Below are 25,616 nucleotides of genomic sequence, written 5' to 3'. Positions count from 1 at the left end.
ACCTGATATAAAAAGATAGCTTGGGGAAATGATGAAATTGTAAAATTCATAGAAAAAGAAATGTACACTGCAGACTGTTGACAGTAGTTTCTGCTGTTTTTGCCATTTGCCTTCACTTTGTAGTGCACTGCAACGTTCAGACTAAGTGATGCTGACCTGTCTATGGCAGTCAGTCATGCATGAATCCACAATGCAGATTACTCGGTAGTGATTCATACTCTCCTACTGGTTACAATGATACAAACAAAATGGGTACAGACTGTCACCAAGCTTTGAAAAGTCATGCAAAACGGCTTTACATGATTGGAAGTGGACTTTGAAAAGTTACAGTGACAAAGTTTAGTCAGACACTTCGAAACATCAAATTTGAAACACTGTTGTTCCCAGAAAGCATCTCCTACTTCTTAAAAATGTTAACATTGACTGGAGGTATTCTGTCCGAGTTCTTGACTCAAGATATGTGGGTGGGGAAACAGGGTTTAATGCATTAAATTTCACAGATGAGGTGTAGTATACAACCCACTCATATAATCTCCAACAGCTCTCGTCAAACCCACACACAATCTTGGCACACTGATGTTATGCAGACCTTAGTTCTACTCCTAACCTCAACCTCTCACAAACTGGTGCACGTTGTTGTGTTGCAAAAGTCTGAAATCTGACACTGTTTTTTAAAGACATTCAGCTAGTGAATGATTCATCTGTGATTAAACTGGGCTGACAGATCCAAGATAGGGTGTCTCGGCTTCCAGTGAGATGGTTTAGTCCAGGGTATGCCACACAGTGGAATTCTTGTATCATTGTACGTTAAAAAGGGTTTGTGATCCATAACCTTTGAAGTGCTTTCAGGAAGTGCGATTGAAAGGGGTTTTTTGGATTATGCATGTTGTACTGCTGCAATCACTCTAAAGCCAATGTAGATGTTACATTTGATCCTTTTCAAAACATCGTTTCATGTATCTCTGTCTGAGAGGAAGTTGAATTATGGAGTATGTAAATAAACATACTTTAGAAACTGGAGGAAAAAAATACAGTTGATGTATGGAATGAAATCCTGAAAAAAACTACCAGCAAAAACTATGTATACTTGCAGGGCTTTAAATAAAGAGGAAAATTCTTTGCAATGTACATGTACTATGCATGGTTGCATTACATGAAAAACAGGAATGTTCGTCTTGTCAAGTCTGCTCTGTTTGAGTGAGAAAGAAACATTCTCACAAATTATTAGGTGCATGCTATGAGCGCAGTGCCTTCTCATGTCACACACACACACACTCTTACATGTATAAATATTTTAAGTGATTTCTGCATTCATGGTCTGTCTGTTATGGTTTAACTTCTTTGTTTCAGCCATGTTTGATCTGTTTATACCATTTTGTGATGGAAAGAAAACATCATCTTGGATTTGAAATATGAACACAAAGCACTTTTCCAAACTTCTCCAATATATACAAATTAAATTTATTACACGTAAAAAACTCTGGTGAAAATGACCTCATTTTTTGTGAACTGACCTGAAAATTGTATAAACACTCACAAACGTCTCAATGCTGTTGACAAAATACAATGACCTACTTTTTTATCAGTGTTATCAACCGAGCAGTCAGGTCTGGTACAGCTAATAATAGAAGTGATTATTTTCTTACATTTTGTGTTTTATTCTGGAAAGATGTGCCTAGTAACCATTTACAGTTATTTTATGTTCTTCCATTACATAACAGTGGTCAGATTTAGTGGTTCCGGCAGCTCAGATGGTTTACAGATACAGCTACTGGAGTACACATCAAGCTCCGGGTTCATAAATCTGTTACAGATTAATTACCAACAATCTTGGTACCAGGACCTGCATGCAACACGTTTCCAGCGATTAACTCCATAGTTCACTCTACTTACTGAGACTTTATCAATTGCAGAATTGATCACTCCTACTGTGTAACCATAAATGGGCATTTGATGTACTGTCGTGGATTTGATCATCTTCACTAAGAGAACAGGACGGAATCAGAGCTAACAAACACGGATAAAAACTTTCCAAGATTAAATACAGAAAAATTTAAAAATGTATAAATATTAGTTTCTCACCAATCTTACGTTTGTTTGCTTTTTGGAACAGTAAAACCACAATGAAATATATACAGCTTGGACACACACCATTATCACATGAAAAAGCAAGCGCAATGGTAGCGCCCTCTTTGTTAGAAACAAGGATTTACTTTGTTAGCCACATGGTCTCCACTGGATCTCCAAAGTACCTGGCTGCAAGATCTCTCCTTGGTAGGTTGGAGTCTGTCGGTAAATTGTCACCCTTGCCTTGTTTCTGAAGAATGCGTTCTCTCTTGGCTTTGTTCAGTTCCAGTCTACTTGGCTCCTTCCTGTAAAAAGTTGAAAATTGTTACGATACTAGCATTACTGGTAAGAGTTGAAAATTTATACTATGTTGCAATACCAGCATTAAAATTACACGTTGACATAAATTTCATATTCCTATTTGTAGACCATAATTGACGACACTGATGAACATTTTGTTGAAATGAACATAATTTCTTCTCTTCTTCAATTAATTAATTACTTTCTTATTCTGAGTGTATCTCTTTGAGCTGTACCATTAGGCTGAACAAAAAAAATTGTGCTGTTCTGATAACCCGACCTACCCTTTTTTTTTACCTGCCGACCCTAAACTTTTTTAGAGCTATGTAAACAAGGAAGTAAAAAAGAAGAAAGGAAGAAAAAATCCACAAAATCATTACTTGGCATTTGATTTTTGCTTGCACGAGGATGTCTTTTATCTTTTTTCCTTTAATGTGCACAATGCATTTTTCTGGAAATGTTGCGGCCAGTGTTTGACTGCCCTGAACCCCTGAAAAATGCATGTTTAAAAATAAAAATATTTTGGAAAAAAAAAATTCCTGCCGACCTACCTACCCTATTTTTCAAAACCATGTTATCAGAAACGCACAAATTACTTTTTTTGGTCTTACTACTGCTACTGGGTACTACTACTACTACATATCTATCTCTTGCTGCTCTTCCTACAGAAGTATACACAATTGAAGTATCAAGCAATGGTGAAAAAATAATGACAAAAAAATGTTCAATACACATGAAAATCCCAACTTTCAAATTTCTGTATGGTCTTATGACTTATTGCACAACAAAATGATATCTGTACCATGGTATGTTGTCCTTAGTGTTCTAGTTTTATCACATGAATTGTTATCTGGGTGTTTTCTTTGAACAAAACAAACTGACAGTTCGAGGACAGCCTTATTAGATGTTATATCCCCAAAGTACTGTAACACACTTATATGTGCATACACAGTCCCAAAGCAAGTTTGAAAATGAATTGCCGGGGGCTATGATTGTGTCATTAATAAATCCCTGTTTTGGTTGGCTCTGATATATATTATCACGGGTTGTCAGCTCTGACTACTCCATTTTCATCAAGTTCTTTCATTTTACCATGAAATTTGTGAACATCAACCAAATGACAAACTGAGCCTGTCATGGCATTTCCTCATATCATCATCACATGTGCAGAGAGTGTTCTGAGATCGGCGTGAGAAATATTTTGAGTGAAGAGAAATTACAGCATGTGACACACATGTTGGATGATTGAGTGACTTACTCGGTGAATACCAAGCTGCATTCAAGGAAGGAAATATGACATGGATAGATGTTATGGATGAATAATGTATAACAGGTTTAAATTGGAATACCACACATTGGGGAGAAGTTTCAGGACAAAACAGTTTATAGCCATGTTTCATCAAATTCTTAATTTCCCAAGTTTACGTATTCAATTATGTATAATAGTAACACACAAATCAAATTTTTGAGTATGCATCTGGGATGAAATGGCTTCATTATCAATATTATTTATTTGTCTTAATTTGTAAACTTTATACTGTCTTTGTGATGAGCTCGCAGTGATAATCATTTCACGTTGGACTTTTTGACAGTACATCTTTTTCAACATATCTGTCCATACCACTGATTGTGTAATTGTAGATTATGTAGCATCATTTAGAATAGAAAGGCTGCCAGTTCTACTTTTCTGCGATGTAGGCTATTCTTGCACATTGATTTAGTCCCAATCATAACATCAGTGGTTTACAAAGTGCAGAAGTCACCATTCCTGTGAGGTTAACTTCCTCAAATTTCATGACTTTGGACAAATATGTATTTTTGCTGTCATTGAGGTAGAATGTGCCTCGGGGACTCTCATACTTTTACTTTTGGCTTACCACTTGTTGGGGGTTCAATTTGCAGCTTATGGAGTAAATAAAGTTTTCATCAGCTTAGTTTTGTGAAATTAGGGAATTTTTGCCCCATAGGGATAACAATAGGGTGGCCGCCATTTTAAATTTCAAGTATTGGTAAATATTGGGTTAATGCCAAATTTTGTATGATGACCCTGATTTCATTCTTGACTTTGAAAGAGAATGGTGTTTGCTTGAGAAAAGTTTGAGCAAACGTTCAAGTCTTTCACTTTCGAGGCGTGAACTACCTTAATGATGAAACTGACATCATGGAGTCAAACATTCTTCTAATATTTATACTTATATCTATCTTGCTAGTAATATTTTGTGACATTCAGTAACATACTAGCTGTTGTAACTACAGTAAATTAATAAAAAAAAAATAAAAATAATAAACAGCAAATAAGAGCAAAAAAACTACGTGAGCAAAATTATACGTTATCAGGGTTAATTTTATGGAAAAAAGGGAGAATAAATACAATTTTGTAGGAAAAACATCTAAGGACACAGTGTGGGATAAAAATTGTCAGACTTACTCATTGACAAACGTCAGGCTGTGAGCATGATGGGAAGGAGATGGCGTGCAGTGGTGATGAAAGAAAATGCAAATGTTGGTGAAACCACAGCACACACTTTGTGTTAACCCTTTGAGTACCAAAGTCAATTTTTGTCTCCTTTTCCAGATTTTTGGCAAAATTTAAATAAAACAATTGAGGCCAATGAAATGTGATGTCCATTTGGTCAAAAGTTATCAAAAAAATACAGAAAAATTCATAATAAGTGGTAAAACTTTGCACTAAAATTTTTTTTGGAAAAATTACAGCTCTCAAAGGGTTAATGAGGACAGATTTGTGATTTTCAAAATATGGGGAACTAAAACCCCTCTATTGTGTTCAGACGAACATTTTTTTTCTGATTTGGGAGATGAGTTGAACATTCTAATGAAATTACAATTAAACAAAATATGTTTCACTGTTGTTATTGTTTCTAAGATGACTTTGATCTGTAGTAAACGACAAGACACATTGTGAACTCATTGAACACACAAGACCCGTCTTAGATATAAGGCAGGAAAAATACAGAAATGCTGACATATAATTAAGAACATCAAATCTGTCTGTTTCCAGTAATAAATGAAGTGAATATTTTCATTCTGTTTCGATGTTTTAGTTTTTACACTGAGGTACACTTTACAGATATAGATGCTTGGTTAGTGCGAATACTCAGCAAATGTGATGGAAGCCGTGATGTTTACTTTATCTATTAACCTTTGGGAAATCATAGAGTTGGTGATAGTAACAGTGTTTTAAGAAGAGAGAAATTTGAGAATGACAAGACTTTTATCAACTTACTCATCAATTGGAGGCATGCTGCATGCATTAGTTTTGGGAGATGAGAAACATTTCAGTTGTTTTGAGAATGATAGAAGGTACATGGTGAGAACAAATGGATGGGTTGATAGATGGATAAATCAATTAATCAATCAATCAATAAATCAATCAATTAATCAATAAATCAATCAATCAATAATCAAATACATCAATAATGAATAAATAAATAAATAAATAAAAAATAAATAAATATCCCCTTCCCATAGTATATAGTCAAATTTCACACACACGGAAATCTTTGTATTGAGGATTATCTTTGGTCACAGCCCTACAAAAAGACTAGGGTCTATGTCTCAGTAAAAAAACTGTCCTTATGAGATGTCCATAATAAATATGTAAGTTCTATTCAGCTGGTATGTTGAAGACAAAAAATCTCTTCCTAATAGACAGGCACCTTGATGAGAGAGTTGTCTACGAGGACAGGTTTAACTGTTTTACCTTCAATGGCAGTTTGATTGAATCAAACTATGGACATGATGATGTTGTGTTGTCTGTTTTTTGAATTACAATGTGAGTGTCTGTCTGACATGATGGCACATGAATCAGTGTCTTGACATCACAGTCTCCAAAGCTCCATCAGTCACTTCCATCAGAGCATGCAATTCATTTTTATACCCCCTGAACGATTTTTTCTACATTGTCTCGCAAATTGAAAGCACAGTTCATGGAAACACTGGACACTTACTTGGCTGCAGGGACGGGTGACCTGTATATGACCTGCTTTCTGTCGTTTAGACTTTTCTGTACTCTGGTTGGTTGGTGGTTCTTTTCCCACTGAAGGACATCAAACTTGTCGACGCAATGAAGGCACTGTATTTCATTTTTAACTGGAGGAAGACACAGATAAAAATTCAAATGGGAGTTTTACCCCATCAGACAAAGTAAAGCAATGCTCCAACTCAAATATAAGGGCATAAGCAATCTCCATATAATGTCAAGCCTGCATTTACATCTGATAAGTACTCAGCAGAGAACAGCTTGTCTGATGCATTGTAAGATGCTGGTTAAATTTGATAGCATGAAAAATTCAATGCAGCCGTAGAATAAAACTTCAAGATGGTGTTATAGGTGTTTGAAAGCAAACAAGGAAACACTGCTTGCTGTGCCTGATTAATTTTTTCAACAGCTTTCAATGATTCTTGGACAGAATAATTCCAGGAACAAGACAATCAACGATTGGAAAATCACAGGTGTTGCTCTGCAGAGTATGGGCTTTGTTGTGTTAAAACAGACGAGATTCTCACATTTCTTCAGATAACAGTAACTTTTGTTGATATTTTCAATATTTTTGTCCAATAAAACTGGCACATTTTTGCATTCTTCTCCTTGAATACGTTAAAATAAAAAGCGTTAGCCTTGTATGTATAATGCATTATTCAATGTTATTGTTGACGACTGAATTCTGGTTCAGACCAGAATTCAGTTTTTCACAATGATACAAGACATTCCACACATACTGGCTGTGTTGGAAAGTTGAAAACAAGGCAGTTCAACATGATTTGGGGAGTAGAACGAGAAATTTGTTTTAAAACAGAATAAAAATATTTAAAAATTACAAAAAGATACAGCAAATGGAGCTCTAACAAGATGAGGGTTTACAGGTCTGCAACAGGAAGGCACTGTAATATAGCGCCCCCACACTGTGATTTGTTTTATGCTTATGTTTTTTGGGAAACAGAAATTTCTACTGGTGAAGTTGGAACTACATGTACAAACAGATCATTGAGGATTTTCATTTTACAATGTAAGGTCATGACTGGAAAAACTTGTAAAGCTTTTTGATTGAAAAATGGCCATGAATATTTTTTGGTACAATGAGTCTTCGGTACTTCAAACAAATGGTTGAAAGTGATACACAGTCAACACAGAAAGTGTACAGGACAAGTCTGATCCCCAGGTCTGATCATCCAATACAGCAAAGTATCATGTCACCAACCTGCTTTGTCAATGATAACTGGATGACCAAATCTCCTGGCTGTCTCCATTGCTATTTCATTTCTGCTGTTAGTAATCTCAAGACTACCATTGTGCTGGAGGCAACAGTTAAAGCATTTGGCATGGCCGCCCACAGCTGCCATGTGGAGGGGTGTGTTGCCTTGATCTGGAAAAAAAATTATACCAGTTTTCGGACGACAATTTCACATTTCATACCTTAATATTCATTTAAATTCTGCAAACTTTATCGCAAAGTTTCATTCCACTGAGTTTATATTCTATTTTTCAAAAGATTTCAAAGTACAGTTTTTTTCCCTATCAAATTAGTGTCTATGTTTTTGTATGCGAAACATACTTTTCACTGACTTACAGTTTCAGTCGCTTTTCAATACAAAGTCATGTAAATCCTTAGTAACTTATTTAGCATAACCTTTGCCCTTCCGTCACAACTGGCATCAGTGTTGATGAAAAGTTTAGGTATCTGCCTGTTATATAACTTACAAAATTTTACATATCACACTTATCGAATATCTACATATTTCTGTAGGGTATGACTTAAATATCACATTAAGAATGCATATCACAGATTGTTGCAAAGGTTTATGTCCCTTTCTCTATTATAGTTATTCAGTCATAAAACCAGTCAGTAAGTAGAAATGGTTTGTTGTTTGTGAAGTTTCTTGGTAAATCTTGTACTCTTAACCCATATCAAATTACAAAGCGTAACAACATAATCAGCTGGCTTTTGTCCATTGTCTGGTGTATTGGGACAGTCTTTCTGGGTCCATACATTTGAATTCAGTGACTTTCAAGGATTTTAAGTCTAAAATACCATATTGCTGGTATAATTTTTGTGACATATCATTTTCATAAATCATTTTATATACATGTATCATTTTTACTATGTAACAAGTGATTATTTTATGACTTTTGAAAATTGGGGGGTTTATCAATGGGTCTACTCAAGAAGACAGAGGAAGTGTAGTGGTATACAGACTCGGTATGACGAAGAGGTCAGATGATGGTGCTACCAACAAAACCCATGTGTACAAGCACAAATGGGAATGATACGAACACACATATTTCCATGTATGTATGTTTGTGCATGTGATTTTGTTTGTAATGCGTATCTTTCGGACTCAAGGTTTTGTCTATTTTCCCTAACGTTCAAGAACTTTAATGACCTTTCCAGGACTTTCCAGGGGCTATTAAATTTCAAGGATTGTCAGGTCCTCTACACTTACCATCTTTCAGACGTGCATTAGCACCTTTCTCAAACAGCCAATGAAGACACGTCATTGCACCGTGGTGAGCAGCCTATTTGAATGGCGATATGAAAATTCTGTTGTTAATGCTAAGGGAGATGCTATCTACAGAACTCAATTTGCTCTACATCTGATAAACTTGTACGATTTCTTTTTCACTGTATATTCATTTAACCCACCAATAAATTGGCGGATTTCATTATTTTCAATCCCATAAAATACCTTCAGACTTTGAAGTAAATGTTAGAATTCAAAGAAAGACTTTATGAATTAAAAAAACAATTAACTTATTTCAGAAATGTGTGTTACTAATACAGTTCCTATTCCCAAATATCTCCGTTGAAGCACTGCATCCCTATTTTTCTCAAATATAGACTAGTCTTACTACTAAAAACATTTGGCTTGAACCAAATAGCAGATGCACACAGTGCCCACAGGTCATGAAAACTGATCTAACGATGATTAATGCAATGGACAGTGTTGAATAAATAAAACAAAAGACAAACTCACAGCATGTGCCAGTGTTTTAGAACTTTTGTCTTTGATGTCAAGTGGAGTGCCAGCCTTGATTAGGTACCGCAGACACTCTATGTGATCATTGCCAGCGGCACAGTGTGCTGGGACAAGACCTGCATTGTCAGTCTTCGTCATGTCACAGTCTATCTGCACTAGAAATATTAAACATTCAAGACCTGAAAAAAACCCAGACAAAAATACTCGTGAGGAAAGACTTGAAGATTAACTTCACCTTCAACATAAGAATTCCTTTCTAAAACTCTTTCACTGTTTCAGGTGAAATCGTGAGATATATGATACATGTTTCATTCACAATTATTGTGACTGGAGTGCTCTTTCTCGATTACACAAACGTTTAAAGCAAACACATCTTTTTAACTGCAGTTAATTTCACCAGAGAAACCTGTCTGTAACCTGTAGCAGTACGAGAAAAACTTTTATTCAATCATGTCACTGCATTTTCAAATACTGTAATAACTTCATGAGAACGTCATCTGCATAGTTTAGTCCTGTGACCAATATACTACGAATTGCACCATGCATAGATGTCCCCAGCAGTCCGACTTTGAAGCTCAAAATAGACAGCCTTAAACATCTTTAGAAGGAATTTTCTTCTTCATGCAAAAAATTACTGATACTATAGAGTACATTTTGTTAATTATATCATCCATAATAAATGAATCATTGAATATATCACGACCTTTTCACAAATCTTCTAGATGACGACAAGAGACGAGTAACAAGCATAATTTCTCTGACATGCGAGTTCAGCTCAGCCAATTTTTTAAAAACTTTTTTTCTCTGTCTCAGCATTGGACATTGTGATGTTCAATGGTTATCTCACCTCCATGTATGGCTGCGTAGTGTGCAGGCCTCTTTCCAACTTCATCTTTGAGTTCTAAGTCCACTCCCCTCTCCGTAAGATGCTCCAGAACTTTAGGATGATTCCGTTCCGCAGCCAAATGTGCCGGAGTCTTGCCAGCGTTGTCTTCAAGGTTCAAATCAGCTCCTAAGTTTTGAAATGTAAAAGTTGGCGAAGAAAAGCCATTCAAGCTGTGAAAAAGAATCTAAAATAGGATCTGAAATGTAGATTGGATATATAGAGATAACCTCTACCTCAGTGCAGTGAATCGTAACTTGTGGTTTCCAGTAACACATTTGTTTGGGTGCTGTGGGAAAAAAACAGGGAAAACTGCAACCTACATCATGGCATTTGGTTTCAACCAGGCATCATATAAAACAGTAATCTTGTGTGAGAAATTAGGCCTTCCAATTTGGCTAGCTCGGAGCAGACACAGCCCTCCTTTGAATCCGTACACTTCAGGGAGAGAGTTACAGTTTGACGTTACCTTTATCTGCCAGTACAGCCAGACAGGCGGCCTCTCCATTGAACGCAGCGAGGTGAGCGGCACTTCTGCCAGCCCTGTCAACTGAGTCAATGTCCCTGGTGTAATCTATCAGAAGCCGTACTATGTCTACATGGCCACCAGTACATGCCTGGTGAAGGAGGGTCCTACCAGTGGCATTACACTGCTCTGGGTCAGCTCCAGCCTGTAATGAACACACAGATGTAATAAAATGGGTGTCAGTTTCAGCCGTTGTGACTCTGGCTTTGGTCGATCAGAAACAGTCTGTGATGTGAAACACGTGTTGATATGGTTTGATGTTCTCATGATTCAATACAATGCAGAGTTTCATGGTCTGAAGACTCTGATATACTGTGTTTGTTGGCTTGCAGTGTCACTTAACCTTCATTTTCTTAAGTCACCCAATGCCTTGAAGATTTCTTCCAGGAGCAGATATGGGATATTTACCAGAAATCCTAGCCTGCTACAGTAATTAACCATTATAAAATGATATCAAGAAAATCTAGCAATAAATACAAGCTTGGATGTTGGAAAAAGCATTTCTCCAAAATGATTCACTTACCTCAATCAGTTCTTTCACAACATTCACCTGACCATAGCCACAAGCTCTCTCTAATGCAGTCCTGGACGTAGCGTTCCGCTTGAAATCCGGATCAACACTTCCACGCCTCAGGACGTTCTTCACCCTGGCAGGGTCACCTTTCTCTGCAGCTTCTAGCAGGTTCTTGGTTTCATCTTGTCAGAAAATGAAAAATAACACACAGTGAACTTGATCAACGATTTTCCATTTACTTCAAATTATAATATATGACCTTTTTGCCAGAAACGACGATGATACTCAACCCTTTTGGTGCCAAAGTCTATTTTTGTCCCCTTTATAAAATAAACACCAGTCAGTTTTTCTCAGATTTTCGCCAAAATTTTGAGGAAAATCTGTAACCAATGAAATGTGATGGCCATTTGGTCCAAAATTATCAAAAATGACAGAAAAATTCATAAAAATTGTTAAAATTTTGCACTTAAATTTTGGCGGGAGAAAATTACAGCGCTCAAAGGGTTAAACTCTGAATCCTGTTCTAAGAAAAGTCCTCAGGTTGAAACTTGAAATAACAAATATTTTGGTTTGAATGTAGAACTCCATGATTGAGGGCCATACCATAAAATACATTCTAATCTAACAAAACTATAATATTATGTCTGCTTCACTAGCGAACTTTACAAATTTCTGTAAAAACATTCCGTTACCATTGCACCACACATAAACACATCCATGAACTCCTCAATGTTAACATTTAGTGATTTACGATTGAGTAAGTTTCTCAAATGTTCCGAGGAGATGATCTTCCATGATAGGATTAATACTGAAAGCAATTCATATCATGAACATGTTGGCAATCACGTACTGACTGTACATCATATTCATCAGTTAATAACTTGTCAAGTTATATTCAATGGCCTGTGACTCTGCTAAAAATTATTATAATCAGAAAGAATTTCAGAGTTTGAGATGATCTTGTCTTTCTGTCACATTAAATGTGTAGATAAAACATATCACAATTCTTTTTCATGGAAATTCTGTGAGTAAAGTTTTTCAAACGGTAGCACAGGTACTTGTATGGACTGTGTGCGTGTTACTCAATATACAGAAGTCCCTGTTTTGGATTTTGTTCTAGTATAGACAAGTCTTTCAAATAAACGTGAGCAGAAAATAAATAAAAGTAAAATGCCATCACTAGCTGGAATAAGGCCAAGATGCCTTGATGCAAAGTCTAAGACAGGTATGCTATTACCGTAAAAGAAAGTGGTCGATATGTAAACACTGAAATCAATCATTGAGGCTGCATATTGACTTGGCATGGTTGCTTGCACACTGTTATCAAGTTATTTTAAGTTGTTCCTTTTACAATTTATTAAACCTGCTAAAATTAGACCTGTCAGGTGGAGAGGAAAGAACAATTAACGTCTGCCAAAAAGCACACAGGAATGTGAAGCACTCTAATTCCGGGGCAGAATTTGAAGTTGAGACACTCAGATGTTTCTCATTGAAACAACTTGACAGCTCTACTTTGTAAAATCCACTTCCATCCTTGCACCACTCACTACGTTTTCAAAGTCTTCTATACAAGCAATGTAGTTTTTGAAGGCTTTAAAAACATTCATCGAACTTTTGTGTATATATATATATGTGTGTGTGTGTATATGTATATTTCACTGTGATACTGAGATACGTACATTTCATCACTTTCAGTTGAACAACTTTCACTGTGATACTGAGATACGTACATTTCATCACTTTCTTTAGGTGTACCTGAAGAAGCTCTAGCTAAAGAGTGAAACGTCGTACGCAAGAAATAAATCAAAGTCTAGACGAAATAACCAGAGTGTCAGTATGCTTATTTCAATGTTTTTAATATATATTACTTACACACACACATATCTATATATATATATATATATATATATATATATATATATATATATATATATATATATATATATATATATATATATATATATATATATATATATATATATATATATATATATATATATATATATATATATATATATATATATATATATATATATATATATATATATATATATATATATATATATATATATATATACTCTCTGTGCCCAAGTTCAGAGGTTGCCATAAAGCCATTATGGTGATAACCGGGAGGGCACATTGTATACATTTTGTGTTTTTTGTGTGTATATATATATATATATATATATATATATATATATATATATATATATATATATATATATATATATATATATATATATATATATATAATATATATATATATATATATATATATATATATATATATATATATATATATATATATATATATATATATATATATATATTATATATAATATATAATATATATATATATATATATATATATATATATATATATATGTATGGAAGATTATGGCCAAAATGGGAAACTTTCACCCGATTGGTGTCTGTAAATGGGTTATCTTTTAATGTGAATAAATAAATAAATAAATAAATGAATAAATAAATAAATATTCATAACGTTTTGGTAATTTGCTGTGTGCTCTTATTTATAACTACACACAGATGATAAATGCAACTGCTTTAATATCATTAATATACAGGTATAGACATGGTGTATTTGTATGTTAACTTTGTAACTGTGCATGATGATATTTGCAGATGTGCTCAAGCAGCTAGACTGCTCCTTCAATAAATGTAATGAGGGAATAAAACAGAAATAAACCGATAAGCAGGGCTGTACTAAGACTAAATCTGATTTCTCAGATGTAGAGACAAGAATGTTAACATCTGGTTCTCTGCTGTTTTCATTCTCTGCTGGTCACCTATGCCATCTCTAAATCTAATTTTAATCATATCGTACAACGACAAAGTTTCACAAATACATGTATTTGCTTATATAGCAGATATCTCTCTACACAGTGAAATTAGTCTTGAGTCTGGAGAAGCTGTTCATTTCACATATCATATACATGTGCAATTAAAAAATTGGTCACGATCAGCTTAGTCGGTATCATGACATCAACCAAGGAAAGGGGTCATGTGATCACTGTACTCCAATCATGAAGAGACTTCTATCAGGGATCACTTCTCTGAACAGCTATGTTGATTCCAACAGCATTGGAGCATTAACAGCAACCTTTTTTTGTACCAAATTCTTCAATTTTGTGTTTGCAGACTGTCACACAACGTGTGTATAGACATGCAATGCTGAAGTAAATCTGGCATGAGTGACTTGTGTGTTTGTTCAAGTACAGGTAGATTTCTTTCGAGTGGCTCTGATTATGCCATACACTGTACGCTATTCTTATTCAATCTTACATGTAGGTACCTGTGAAGTGCTTTTTTCAAAAGCCCTTTGCTCAAACCCTGCATAATTAACGGGAAGACTTTCTTTTTTGTACAGATAACAATTGATGGGGGCTTTAATGAGTGTTTGTACACGACCAAGAACAGAATAATAGATGAACTGAGTCTGTCGGTGATGGTTATGTACTTGAGATAACTTTTCTGGGTTGTTTTTTTTTGCCTTGATTGTGTGCGTGCTCTGTAAATTGATATTTGGAAACAGTTCACCAATTCAAACTATGTTCAGGATTTTGTGAAACACTCAGGACCTGAAGTTCTCACTATTTTGCCGTGGTAAATTTTGTCAGCTGGGGTGTAATGTTTTCTTGTCGCGTTTTGACTCAATTTTCATGAGATCCTCTTTTTCTTAGAAAAATGAAAAATCTCCAAGTAGTTATTTTTATATATGCAATATTCTGCCCTTTAGGCAAAATGTTGATTTCTCTCCAAGCTGTCATAACATTGGATGTAGAAGGAGACTGCAATGACGTTGAATACACTTTGTGTATACATGCAAAGTCTAGAAATACCCACTCCTAGATATCCATATAATTACGGTTTAATTGGGTTAGGATTGTAATGCATTTGCATAATAAATTTGGCAACTATACAGGTACTTCACATACTAGCTGCACGGACCCACCAGTCTCACTGTGTTTGCCAACAAAGTAAATATAAAGAAAGTGACACAAATGTAAATACCAGCACAGCAGTGAATGACAACTGTTTGGATTACAGACAGATGTTGAATATTCCACAGAGAATTGTGGTACCTGTACAGTATGTCCGACATGTTGGAAGTACCCATTTTGAGGATACAAGCATTAGCGTCAGCTTTCTTGTGATGGGTTCGTAAATACTAATGCAGCTTGAACTACTGATAGAAATCTCTTGCAGCTCATATTTTTTCACAAAAAAAAGCAACTTTAATGGCAAAACTTCCTGCTTGGTTTAAAAACTTTCTGCTGAAACATTATGTTCCTCATTAATTCCTTGTGTTTTTACAGACACTGGAATATGAAATGGCATGATCACATATTTCTTTTGAGGAAGGAAACAAAATTTCTTACAAATTTCACGAGACTATCATTCCAAGACTTATAGTGATGTAAAGGTCTATTCTGTTCAGAGGAGACCTTGGACATTTAGTGTTCTTTGCCAAACAAAGAAAAAGCTTTTCAGAACGGATGAGGATAGTTGGTTGTGTATCAACTCCTACCATACAGGTTCCACAAAAGACTACATCAGTTTCACTGGTAACATGCACTACAAGTTGTACTACTCATTTGCTATGCATAAACATAAGCAGACACAATCACAGTCAGGGTTATAAATCTATCAGAAACTGAATGTAAGATGAGTTTAAGACTGTTGTTAATTTCTGTTAAAAGCATATAGTCACAAAAAATCTATGATTTAGGCCACGGAAAAAGAGTTGTATTTGATCAGTGTGTGTATGAAAGCCTTTGCATTTACCCTTTTTTCTTCTGTTTCTGTATAGCAGAGAACAATGATGAGGAAAATGAAGTATTGAAGTTGCAAGATGGTGAGCCTGGTACAAATCACCTCTTTCTAGCGTACAAATAACCAGAATTCAATACAACACATGAAACTTATGCGCTATCGCTATGTTTATAAAGCAGACTGATTGACTGGAACTAAAAAAATGAAAAGAACGTGCATTGTGAACCCAATTTGGAAAGATGCTATGACCAAAACAGATCTGGTTTCCTTTTTAGATTTTGTGTTAAATTTTGCAAGGTGTCTGTGATATCATACACCATTTATGTAATACATGCATGTAGCTGGTAAATGACAAGGTCCAAAAAAATCAATGACACTGTAAATGAAACCCAGAAGCAAGAGTCTGACAACTACGGCACTGAAATTGTGTTTTGAGTTATGCAAATAAAATATTACAGACATAAATCCTGCCTATAACTCAAAAAAAATCTAAGGTGAGATTTTTCTCCCAGTGTAAATTTACAATGAAAATATTTTCATTTTGGTGTCTTTTTGGACTTGGATGGAGTTGAATTTGCCACTTTCTGTGAAGAATTTACCAACAATCAGGCAAATACCAGGACAACATGGCAAATATAATATATAGCCAAAGCTCTGAAGACAATTTCATACTGTCCATACACATGTTACTGTACAAAATCACTCTAACAATGTATTCACAGAATGGACATAGCTGTCCTGGTATTTGCTAACTGACATGCTATCTTTTATGTATCTGTTTATCAAATTTTGAAAGCTTTTCATGTTTTGTTGCTTTTATTGAATTGAGAAAACTCACATACGATATGATATTGTCTGATTTCAATTTCAATCCAATAATACAATATTTTGCATTATTACCTTTTCTTTCATATTTTAAATGTATTAAGTGTGCTCTTTTTAAGAAAATTCAAAAGTGACACATATCAATTATTTTAATGGTTTTTCAGCAATCACAATTAAAAATAAATTAGAGTTTAATTTCGGCAATATGATTAACATTTTTTCCCATCAAACATATGACAAGAATTAAATGACACAAATTTTATTTTGATGTTATTTGACCGCCTACTTTGCTCATTATCACTGGATTCAATACAGTTGTTATTAACTACTGTGATTGGACCCAAATATGTGTAAATGGGGCCAAAGAGTTGAAGGAGACAAAATTCTACTTACAAAAAAAGTACTGGCATTCATGATCATAACATATCACTAACCTGTAACAGACACATTCATTTGCAAACTAGAATTCCCACCAACACTGAGCAATGTCGCCTGTGAATCGGTGTGCAGGAAAAGAGAATTGGGGTATGACGTTTCACCAACATCTTTGAGGTGTTTCGTCTCAGGTGACCATGTCACTGTCATTCTGGGCTTCTCCGGGCTGACGCCGATACTTGAACTTGGCGATGCATTGTCCCCTAGTCGCATTTTCTCACTCAGGGTCATGGATTTTTCCCTGAGTATCGACGGCAACATTGACTGCTCGGGAAGAAGCGAATACCTGGTATCTTCACGCTCTGATACAGCCATGGACGTCCAATGTGTGATCATGTCCTGGTCACCAAAATTCCCTCCAGCTGGTGCGCTCATGTTTTGTCCAGTCTGCTTATCCATTGTTGTTGTTCTTGACATCATGATTAATCTTGCTACAAAAAATTTCCAGTTTATGTCGTCTTTTTTTAAGACTAGTGGAATCTCAAACTCAGTTCCAATATGAAATCTTTGGTGCTGTGATACAAGCACAGTAAAACCTGCGGCCTTCAGCGAAAGTGTGAAAGTACAATGTGAAAATTCACACCTGTACTTTTCTTCCTTTGGAACCACAGCAAAGTCTGTACACACTGGTATATGATATTCCCTCTCGGGGGCATCCCCTCAAAGGTGGAGTTACTTATACTGATTTGTACCTTTGAGTCCACACTCAGATTTTTATCAGCTGTGACTGTCAGTTTAAGTACACCTGCTAAAAAAATCAATACACCAGCCAAGGTTCAAGGATGTCACTTGTCTGACAGTTAACGCCCTAAAAGAACATGAATATCGATGAAAATTCACAAACTGATATACACTGTTTAGCACCGAGGAAACAAGATAAGTGTTGGCCTTATGGTGATAAATCCACAGCAGGTGCTGAACAGAAAAATGCGAGAATGTCAAAAAGGAAAGCTAGAGCCAAGTTTCTGTGCGCCACAGTAGTTGTTGTTGTTGTATGCACACACAGCTTGCACTTAGTCCGGCTGTAGATGAGTTGAAAAGAGCCACTGGTGTATCCAAATTGTCATTAACACCGGTATGTGTGCTTCACAATGCTCATTGTTGGCTTGGCTACAGAAGACAAAAACTTCAAGGATTGGTATCCACGGCACAACTATTTCAACATGATGGTTCCAATTCTTCAAGTTAAACTGGATGCACGCACTGTGTGTTGGAATTTCACTGTGGTAAAACAGTTTTTAGAGGTGGAGCACTTAGTCTTGATACAAACCCTATAGTCACACTGAGGTGAATTCAGGTCTGCTTTTCCACTGTCCCTCCACCAATGTTGCTTTACCAACCGCAGCTGTGGTTTCTGCTGTGAGGTACACACATGACCTGAGGCGATGTCTTAGCTTTCCTTCAGTCAACAAGGCTTTATAGGCATGCCAATAACATGTAATGAGTGACAATTCCACTGAACTAAACCCACAAACTCAATTGTCAGAGTACATGTGAAAGACAATGAAAGTTTCACACCCAAGTGATTTTGAAAATCACAGCTTTGTCAAATTGTAAGGTTACAGGGTTGGTTCCCAGCAGTCATGACACATCTGCTGTGCAACTTCAGAAAGCAAACTACCATTTTCCAAAGTGGGAAATTCAAGACATTCTTACACAAGCTGTGGGGGCTTGTGGAGGATTTTTTTATTGACTAAAGAATACCAGCATAAATTAAGAGTTTTTTTACTCAAATTACACAGGTAAGGAAAGACTTAATGTCATTTAAATGACCCCCGTCTGTATGTTCATACACCTGTTTCCAGGCAACGAGAGCTTGTGGTACATAAAGGAGAGTCAGTAAATGGTTGAGTCCATTCCTAAAACCAGGGGGGTGGTAGCATCTAGAACGTTGTTCCAGTAACGTTTCAGGTAAAGAGAACATCTCGACTCTGACACAGTCATGCATGCAGGAATGTATAGTGTATCGTTTGGACACTTACAGTGTACAGAATTCTTTGATTCTCTTTTTTGTTTCTTTTGTGTCCGGCACAAGGTTTCACATTGCGACCACACGGTGAATGATGTTGCCATGGCAATGCCGAAAACCACTGGGCTGTAAAATTGACCGTGCCAGTGTTGTATTGCTATCAGCTCGCAAGAGTACATTGTGAGGTGTGTAGCGTGCATGGTGCCGAGAACATGGGAAGGCATTGAGGAGTATGTCTGTTCCAAGGAAATGTTTCCACAGCCTCGCGCGGAGTTCACGGTTTTACTGTACATGATTGAAAGACACCAACATGGATTTTGTGGTAGGTATATTCACCGACATTGAACAGGCTCATCAAAAGAACAGCGATGCTATATTGGCTGTATTGTGAGGAAATGAAAGTTATGCATCAAACCGCCTACATAATGAATCAAGCAATTTGACTTTTCCTTATGGAAGTGAAAATCCCATCGTGAAGAGGGTTATCTTTCACTGTGACACAACCACAGCACAAGAGGAATGTTACAAAGGTGGGACTTGTTCTGTGAGTGGGACGAGAACAAGTGTTGGAAACCTGATATGATATATTGTTCTAGGTTTATAATTTTCCATGGAATGAGTATAATGAATTATAAAACATGAAAGCAACGACTTCAGAAATTCTTTAAGGAGTGAAGAAAGCAAAAAAAAAAAACGAACATGAGCAACTTATCAGCAAAAACTGCCTTTCAATTTTTTTGCTTTTTCTGATGTGGTTGTGATTAAAGGGACAAAGTCGGCCATTTTTCATGAATGTTGTTTGATGCAAGATACTACCTATATTGTTTCATCATGCATATATTCGACCCCAGTTTTTGACAAATTAAATGAAACCATCATGAAAACGAATTAATGGTCATGACCATTAATTCATTTTCACGATGGTTTCATTGATCGTGTCTAAAATCGGGGTCGAATATATGCCATCCATTCATTCAGTATCTTTCAACATGTCAACCAATATATTAGTAGTAGCTCGTAACAAACAAAATTTATGAAAAATGGCCGACTTTGTCCCTTTAAGTTTTACCGATTGTGAAAGGAAGTCCTTTGTGAACCTTATGGGACTCATCCAACGTACCCTTTGTAATACTGAAAGAAAAGATTAAATATTAATCAAAAGAATATTATAAAACAGCAGGGAAGATCATAAGTCAAAACTGTTGGTTTTTATGTCACAAGAATAGATCTGTATTTGGTGTAACATGTGATGTGAAAATGTACTGTAATCTCTATGTAAAACTTAGTGATAGTATCTTAGCTGAATCACATTACAACTAGAGAGAAATTGACTTTATTTTCTTACACTGGCTGATATAGAACAACGATGTCAAACCTGATATTCCTCTTGCCAATTATCATGATTATACAGCAAATTTACTTTCAGCCTGCATAGTGTGCTGCTGTGAAAGCAAAGGTGTTTCAAATCTGGTTTGCAATTTTCTTGAATTTATTGAGTGCACTTTATATCCTTCGCTAATGACACCATCAATGACATTGTAAAACTGAACTGTGAACAAAAATTAGGTCAAGATCATTCAAGTTTTGTTATGATTTATAAATTGAGTATAAAGCCCTGAACTTTGTGTCCTTTGCAATTGCTACTTTATCAGTGACAGCACAGTACATGTATTTCATTGTGTTGACACAAGAGTTGTATACACTGGCAACACAAAGCTCAATGCACCAAGCGTATGAAATATGATAAATATGAGTTGTGGATGTATACATTATTCATTTTTACAGACTTCGCATTTCTATGAAAGTTAGCTAACAGTACCAATACAAATATGAACAGCTACTTTGTATATTTCATATTTGAAATGCTTTGCTTTCATGCATAGCGCAATAATTCTATTAAATAGGAACTCTATTTTCCTAACTTGCAAATGAATGAATGGAAAGAATCAACAAAAGTGATTCACTTAAAACCAATAGCCTGAAGGCATGCCACACATTCATCTCCCCCATTCTACTGGGTCACACACCATCAATCAGCTCCCTCTATCTGCTGGCAACTGTTGCTATGGCATCTCACGGCCTCAAGAGGGCGCTGTTACTGTTGCCTGTAACACAGACGAGACCGGGGAAGTGTCCTGGTTAAAACCTCCTTGTCTTAATATTACTGTAAAGGAGGATCTGAACTTGAATTTTTCCCCTTAATTCCGCCAGAGGACAAGTATAAAGTATTGCTCTTTTTAAAATTATGGTCCTTTTTACATATATATGTGTATAAATTATAAAAAATAGTGAAAGTAGGATAGAGCTTGTTGTGGTGGACTGGCAGAGCTAGCTTGTCAGAGACAAATTTTTTGAATATTACAATATGAGCATAAAGGAATACTTTGTGATTTTTAAAGCCATTAGTGCGCCTCAATTTTGAAATAACTGTAGAGTAAATTGGTTTAAAGATACATGTACATAGGTTTGAATGTAACTATGAGATGTTATTGAATGACAGTCTGGTTTTGAGAGAAATCGTTTGAACTGTCTTTATTAAAAACTTTATCACATTGTAGGATTCTTGACACACTGTATTCATCATATTTCATATTACAAACAGTTACAGCTTCAGAATAAAGAAAAGCGTGAAGTTAAGCATAATAATGTTGAGCACTTGAAAAATGATAAATAAATCTAATACGTATATTAAAACTGCATTCATATATGATGAACCATTGTATTTTTTAAAATTGTAGTTTACACAAGATGTCATGTACCAGTACATGTGGACTAAAATTTCGGCTGACTCGCAGCGTGTTTGCAAGGTTATATCTGATTGGTCGATTGTCACTATTCACAGCAACTTAGGGAGTTTATTTGTATTATTTCATTATAACGGTACGATTTTGCCAACCAATTGGATAACAGCTTCGAAATCGCTGCAAGTCGCCCCTAAAATTTCATGTTTCATGAGTTAGAGTTTTATTTTATGCAGTTTTACAGTCCAAGCCACTGGTGGAAAGATTTGTTCAATACCACTTTTCTCTGTAGCTGTGATAATATCTGAGTCTAAACAGCCAATCATTGATCATTTTCCATCAAACCATTCATGACTTTTGAAAGAAGCTACTTGATTAGTCTTTGGTGTTTTGTGACAAAACTGAAAATATGATACTTGTTTTTTTAGAATGGTCTTCACCATTAACATGAAGGGTTATACAAGGGTTGCTGCATCTAATTTTAGTGACTTGAAATTTGCTCACTGGCCATAATGTGTTTCATTAAAGTAATATTTAATTTACAGTTTTGTATATTTTGTCCATTTTCCAAATGTTTACTCTTTTCTCTCCATTTCCCTGCACGTTGGTCAATCCATTTTATTACACCTTATATACCATTTAATTAATTGGATTAGCTTAGACTTGGTCACATGGCACAATGATAAAGTGATAAAACATGGTTTAGGAGACTCTTACCCAGCGTGTTAGGTGATCTTGTCCACTGAGGATGTACCTGATCTTTGTGTGCATCTTTTCTGTGCATAACGAATTGTCACACAGTGTGGTAGCATAGAAAAGCATGCATACAATCTCCAGGCATATGATTCAACACATAACTCTGTTGAATATTAGACGATATTACAGTGATTACGGTGTGACTAGGTATGACTAGCTACCATCAATGCTGTGTCTATTCTTAGAAATTCTTTGAAAGCAATTTTAAGCATTGCAATCAGAATATGGAGCTGTTCACAGCAGTGATTGTCTGCCTGTGACTACGTTCTTCTGTGACCATGATTTCTAAGCATAGGTTTCTATAGCTGTGAATACGCAGCAATACTTTGGCGTATAGATCATGTTCGGGTTAAGGGTCATCACCACAGTGGCGATGACCCTTGACCTGACTGCAATTGATACGCTACAGCACCACTACGTATTCACGGCTAAGGTTTCTACACAGAAGTTTTGTTCAGTGTAACAAAATTAATAACACATGATAGCTCGGGCAAGATCACGATTGATGATACCCTGACCCTTGCTAACATACGTTGTTATTGAACTATTACAAGCAGCAATGATGATGTACTTAAATATGATCTGGGGCTGACAGAGCCACAGATGTGAATGGCACAAGTGAACATTAGTGTACCAGTGACTCATGCAAAAACACATGGGTTTGTCTTTATTTTTGCCAAGGGAGTGTTGATGTCTGTGAGAAACCCTCTTTTCATTCTGGTATCATTTAACAAATTATGACACTGAAATTGAAAATATCCTCATCAAAGAGAGATATATGAGTTGGAGTGTGAATGTATTTAGCGCCCTCTATAACCCCTGCAGGACGAGTACATTATTAAAACAGTAAACTTTAATATGAAGTAGCTATGGATTCTGACAACATTCAGACAGATAATGTGATGAAAACGACAAGATATTTTGATGGTTATTAATCTGGCTTGAACTCTATGACTGTGCGACAGTACGTTGAGGTCATCAGTCATGGAAGTAGAAAATGCATTGCTTTCTAAGCTCTGAATAGATTAGGTATAGCTGTGGGTCCGTAGCTGTGGTCTTTTCAGAGGGGATTTCTGCCTTTTACCGGCTGATTTTGACTTTTACGACAGAACGCCACAGCTATGGACCCACAGCTAGATTGGGTATTGTAAAAGGTGCGCTTCATATTAGGTGTTGCTCATGCTCGACTCGTTTATATCTACATTTTTTCCATGGCGGTTTAACGGAAGTGGAAGAGGGCATAGTGATCGAGTGCTGGACTGTAAAAACAACAGGCGTTGCCGTTGAACTTAGCGAAAGCGACGATCGGAACCCCTGTGGTAAAAACAGCCCGCCCGAAATTCTGTCGATGAGTCCAGGGGCTACACAGCTGCACAGTAACGTTTCCGGGTCCACTGCTGAAATTCTAAACATTGCAGTGTGCCTTGGTTGACACTCCCACTACATCAGGGAATGGTTGCTTTGAAACAGGGGATACCGCGGCGCGCTCGCGCTGGGATGCTGCTACACGTACTGACATACAAGGAACTCTCCCAGGAGTGTTTTTTCATATATTTTTTGCCGTAAACACAATCAGAATTTACAGTATCAAGATCGTCTAATTTTGTATAATCCTGTAAAAGACTGACATATACTAACGCACCACATAAACGCTAGTAAGGATAAAGACAATATCATTTGTTTACCTTCTGATCGTTTCAACCTGGTCGTCGCCATCTTGAATCTATGTTTGCGAGCGCTATGTCGCAAAAGGGTGATATAGAAAATGTCGCAAAACTGTGAAAAGAACTCGGTCGGGTACGTTCCGGACACTATAATCATGTTGAACATATGGCAGAACTGTAATTTTTCATTATGACGGTAAATTGAGATGGTTGAAACAAATGTCGTGCCGCTAAAGAATATAAGTTCTTTGTATAATAAAGAATTAAACAGAGCTAGGCCTGTAAGGTTCTTTCAGGTTCAACATCATACAGTAACGACCGCATAAGTCTTATGGTCCCAGAAGTTAGAATAAATTTGTTTCGTAGGTTTTTGTCGTTTGTGTTTTGTTTTGTGTTTGTTTGATTTTTCTTATTGTTTTAAAACGTGGGGTATACGCTCAATGAAATAAGAGTACTTTATTTTCGCGTTACATCAAGATGGTTGCATCAATTTTTTAAAACCGAAAGTACGAAACATGCAACGTCACAAGGTCATGGTCAAGTTTACCAATGACTTTGTGTTACATACACTCGATTCGATACCTTTAACTACAGACTCGTAAGCAGTGACACACGATTAATTACAGTCCCATCCAGGTATACACGTTCGGCATTTACGAAGAAAAGCAATGATTTTGAATTATCGGCAGTAATGTGCAGTAAGCTTAATGTGCTTCATGTAGGTACACAGAAACTGTCGGAAATTTAATGGTTTCGTCAACTTTTACCGGGTAACCATACTTTTTAAGTTACCACTTTTGCACAAATAATTTCCATAGTTTTAAAAGTCGATCAAGTAATCGTTGCAAATCCGTAACCGTAAGAAAAACTAACCACATATCTGCAAATGATAGGAAATAAAAATAAACCATTTATTGTACATCATACACCACTACGGCGATCTCCTGTTTTTATGTAGTACGTTTATAACAAAATGAAAACAAACGGAACAAACTATTCAATCTTGACGTATTCCAACTTTCTCTCCATTTACACGTAACACACTGTAAGATTGCACTGAAGTCGAATACTTACTTTGAGGGGTACAAAGGTCGATTACCTATAATCTGGCTGCAGTTTTGTACGATTTTTGGCACATATTTT

General features: G+C 36.0%; 1 protein-coding gene and 1 long non-coding RNA gene across 6 annotated transcripts; one reads left to right on the top strand and one right to left on the bottom strand.

Moving 5' to 3' along the window:
* Positions 1-1,437: 1,437 nt before the first annotated feature.
* On the bottom strand, positions 1,438-24,546 carry LOC139140977 (serine/threonine-protein phosphatase 6 regulatory ankyrin repeat subunit B-like). Of its 5 annotated transcripts, none has more exons than XM_070710500.1 (12): positions 24,495-24,546; positions 11,296-11,468; positions 10,716-10,917; positions 10,211-10,375; positions 9,361-9,542; positions 8,830-8,902; positions 7,587-7,751; positions 6,336-6,477; positions 5,612-5,629; positions 4,796-4,813; positions 3,626-3,640; positions 1,438-2,372 (listed from the first exon to the last, which is right to left on the bottom strand). In XM_070710500.1, the coding sequence occupies exons 1-12, from the start codon at positions 24,523-24,525 to the stop codon at positions 2,210-2,212; spliced, it is 1,347 nt and encodes a 448-aa protein (XP_070566601.1). In that variant the 5' UTR covers positions 24,526-24,546; the 3' UTR covers positions 1,438-2,209. The 5 variants fall into 5 exon arrangements, with proteins under 5 accessions (XP_070566601.1, XP_070566598.1, XP_070566599.1 ...); XM_070710497.1 differs by lacking the exon at positions 24,495-24,546 and adding an exon at positions 17,343-18,966; XM_070710498.1 differs by lacking the exons at positions 4,796-4,813; positions 24,495-24,546 and adding an exon at positions 17,343-18,964.
* LOC139140978 (uncharacterized) lies at positions 18,908-20,937 on the top strand. The gene is made up of 2 exons (XR_011554112.1): positions 18,908-19,085; positions 19,379-20,937. It is a non-coding gene; the product is annotated as an uncharacterized lncRNA (long non-coding RNA).
* Positions 24,547-25,616: the final 1,070 nt, after the last annotated feature.

Source organism: Ptychodera flava, chromosome 9, assembly GCF_041260155.1.
Source record: "Ptychodera flava strain L36383 chromosome 9, AS_Pfla_20210202, whole genome shotgun sequence".
NCBI classification, from domain to species: Eukaryota; Metazoa; Hemichordata; class Enteropneusta; family Ptychoderidae; genus Ptychodera; species Ptychodera flava.
The sequence above is the reverse complement of the archived record's forward strand: the minus strand, read 5'-3'. Positions and strand labels throughout refer to the sequence as shown.

Bases quoted from the DNA above. Each gene is read 5' to 3' on its own strand.
- LOC139140977 (XM_070710497.1), bottom strand. From the start codon at position 17,763: ATGATGTCAAGAACAACAACAATGGATAAGCAGACTGGACAAAACATG. The intron at 10,376-10,715 runs GTAACGTCAAAC...TTCAAAACTTAG, and splicing joins GGCTGTACTGGCAGATAAAG to GAGCTGATTTGAACCTTGAA. The intron at 8,903-9,360 runs GTGAGTTTGTCT...CCATTCAAATAG, and splicing joins CTAAAACACTGGCACATGCT to GCTGCTCACCACGGTGCAAT.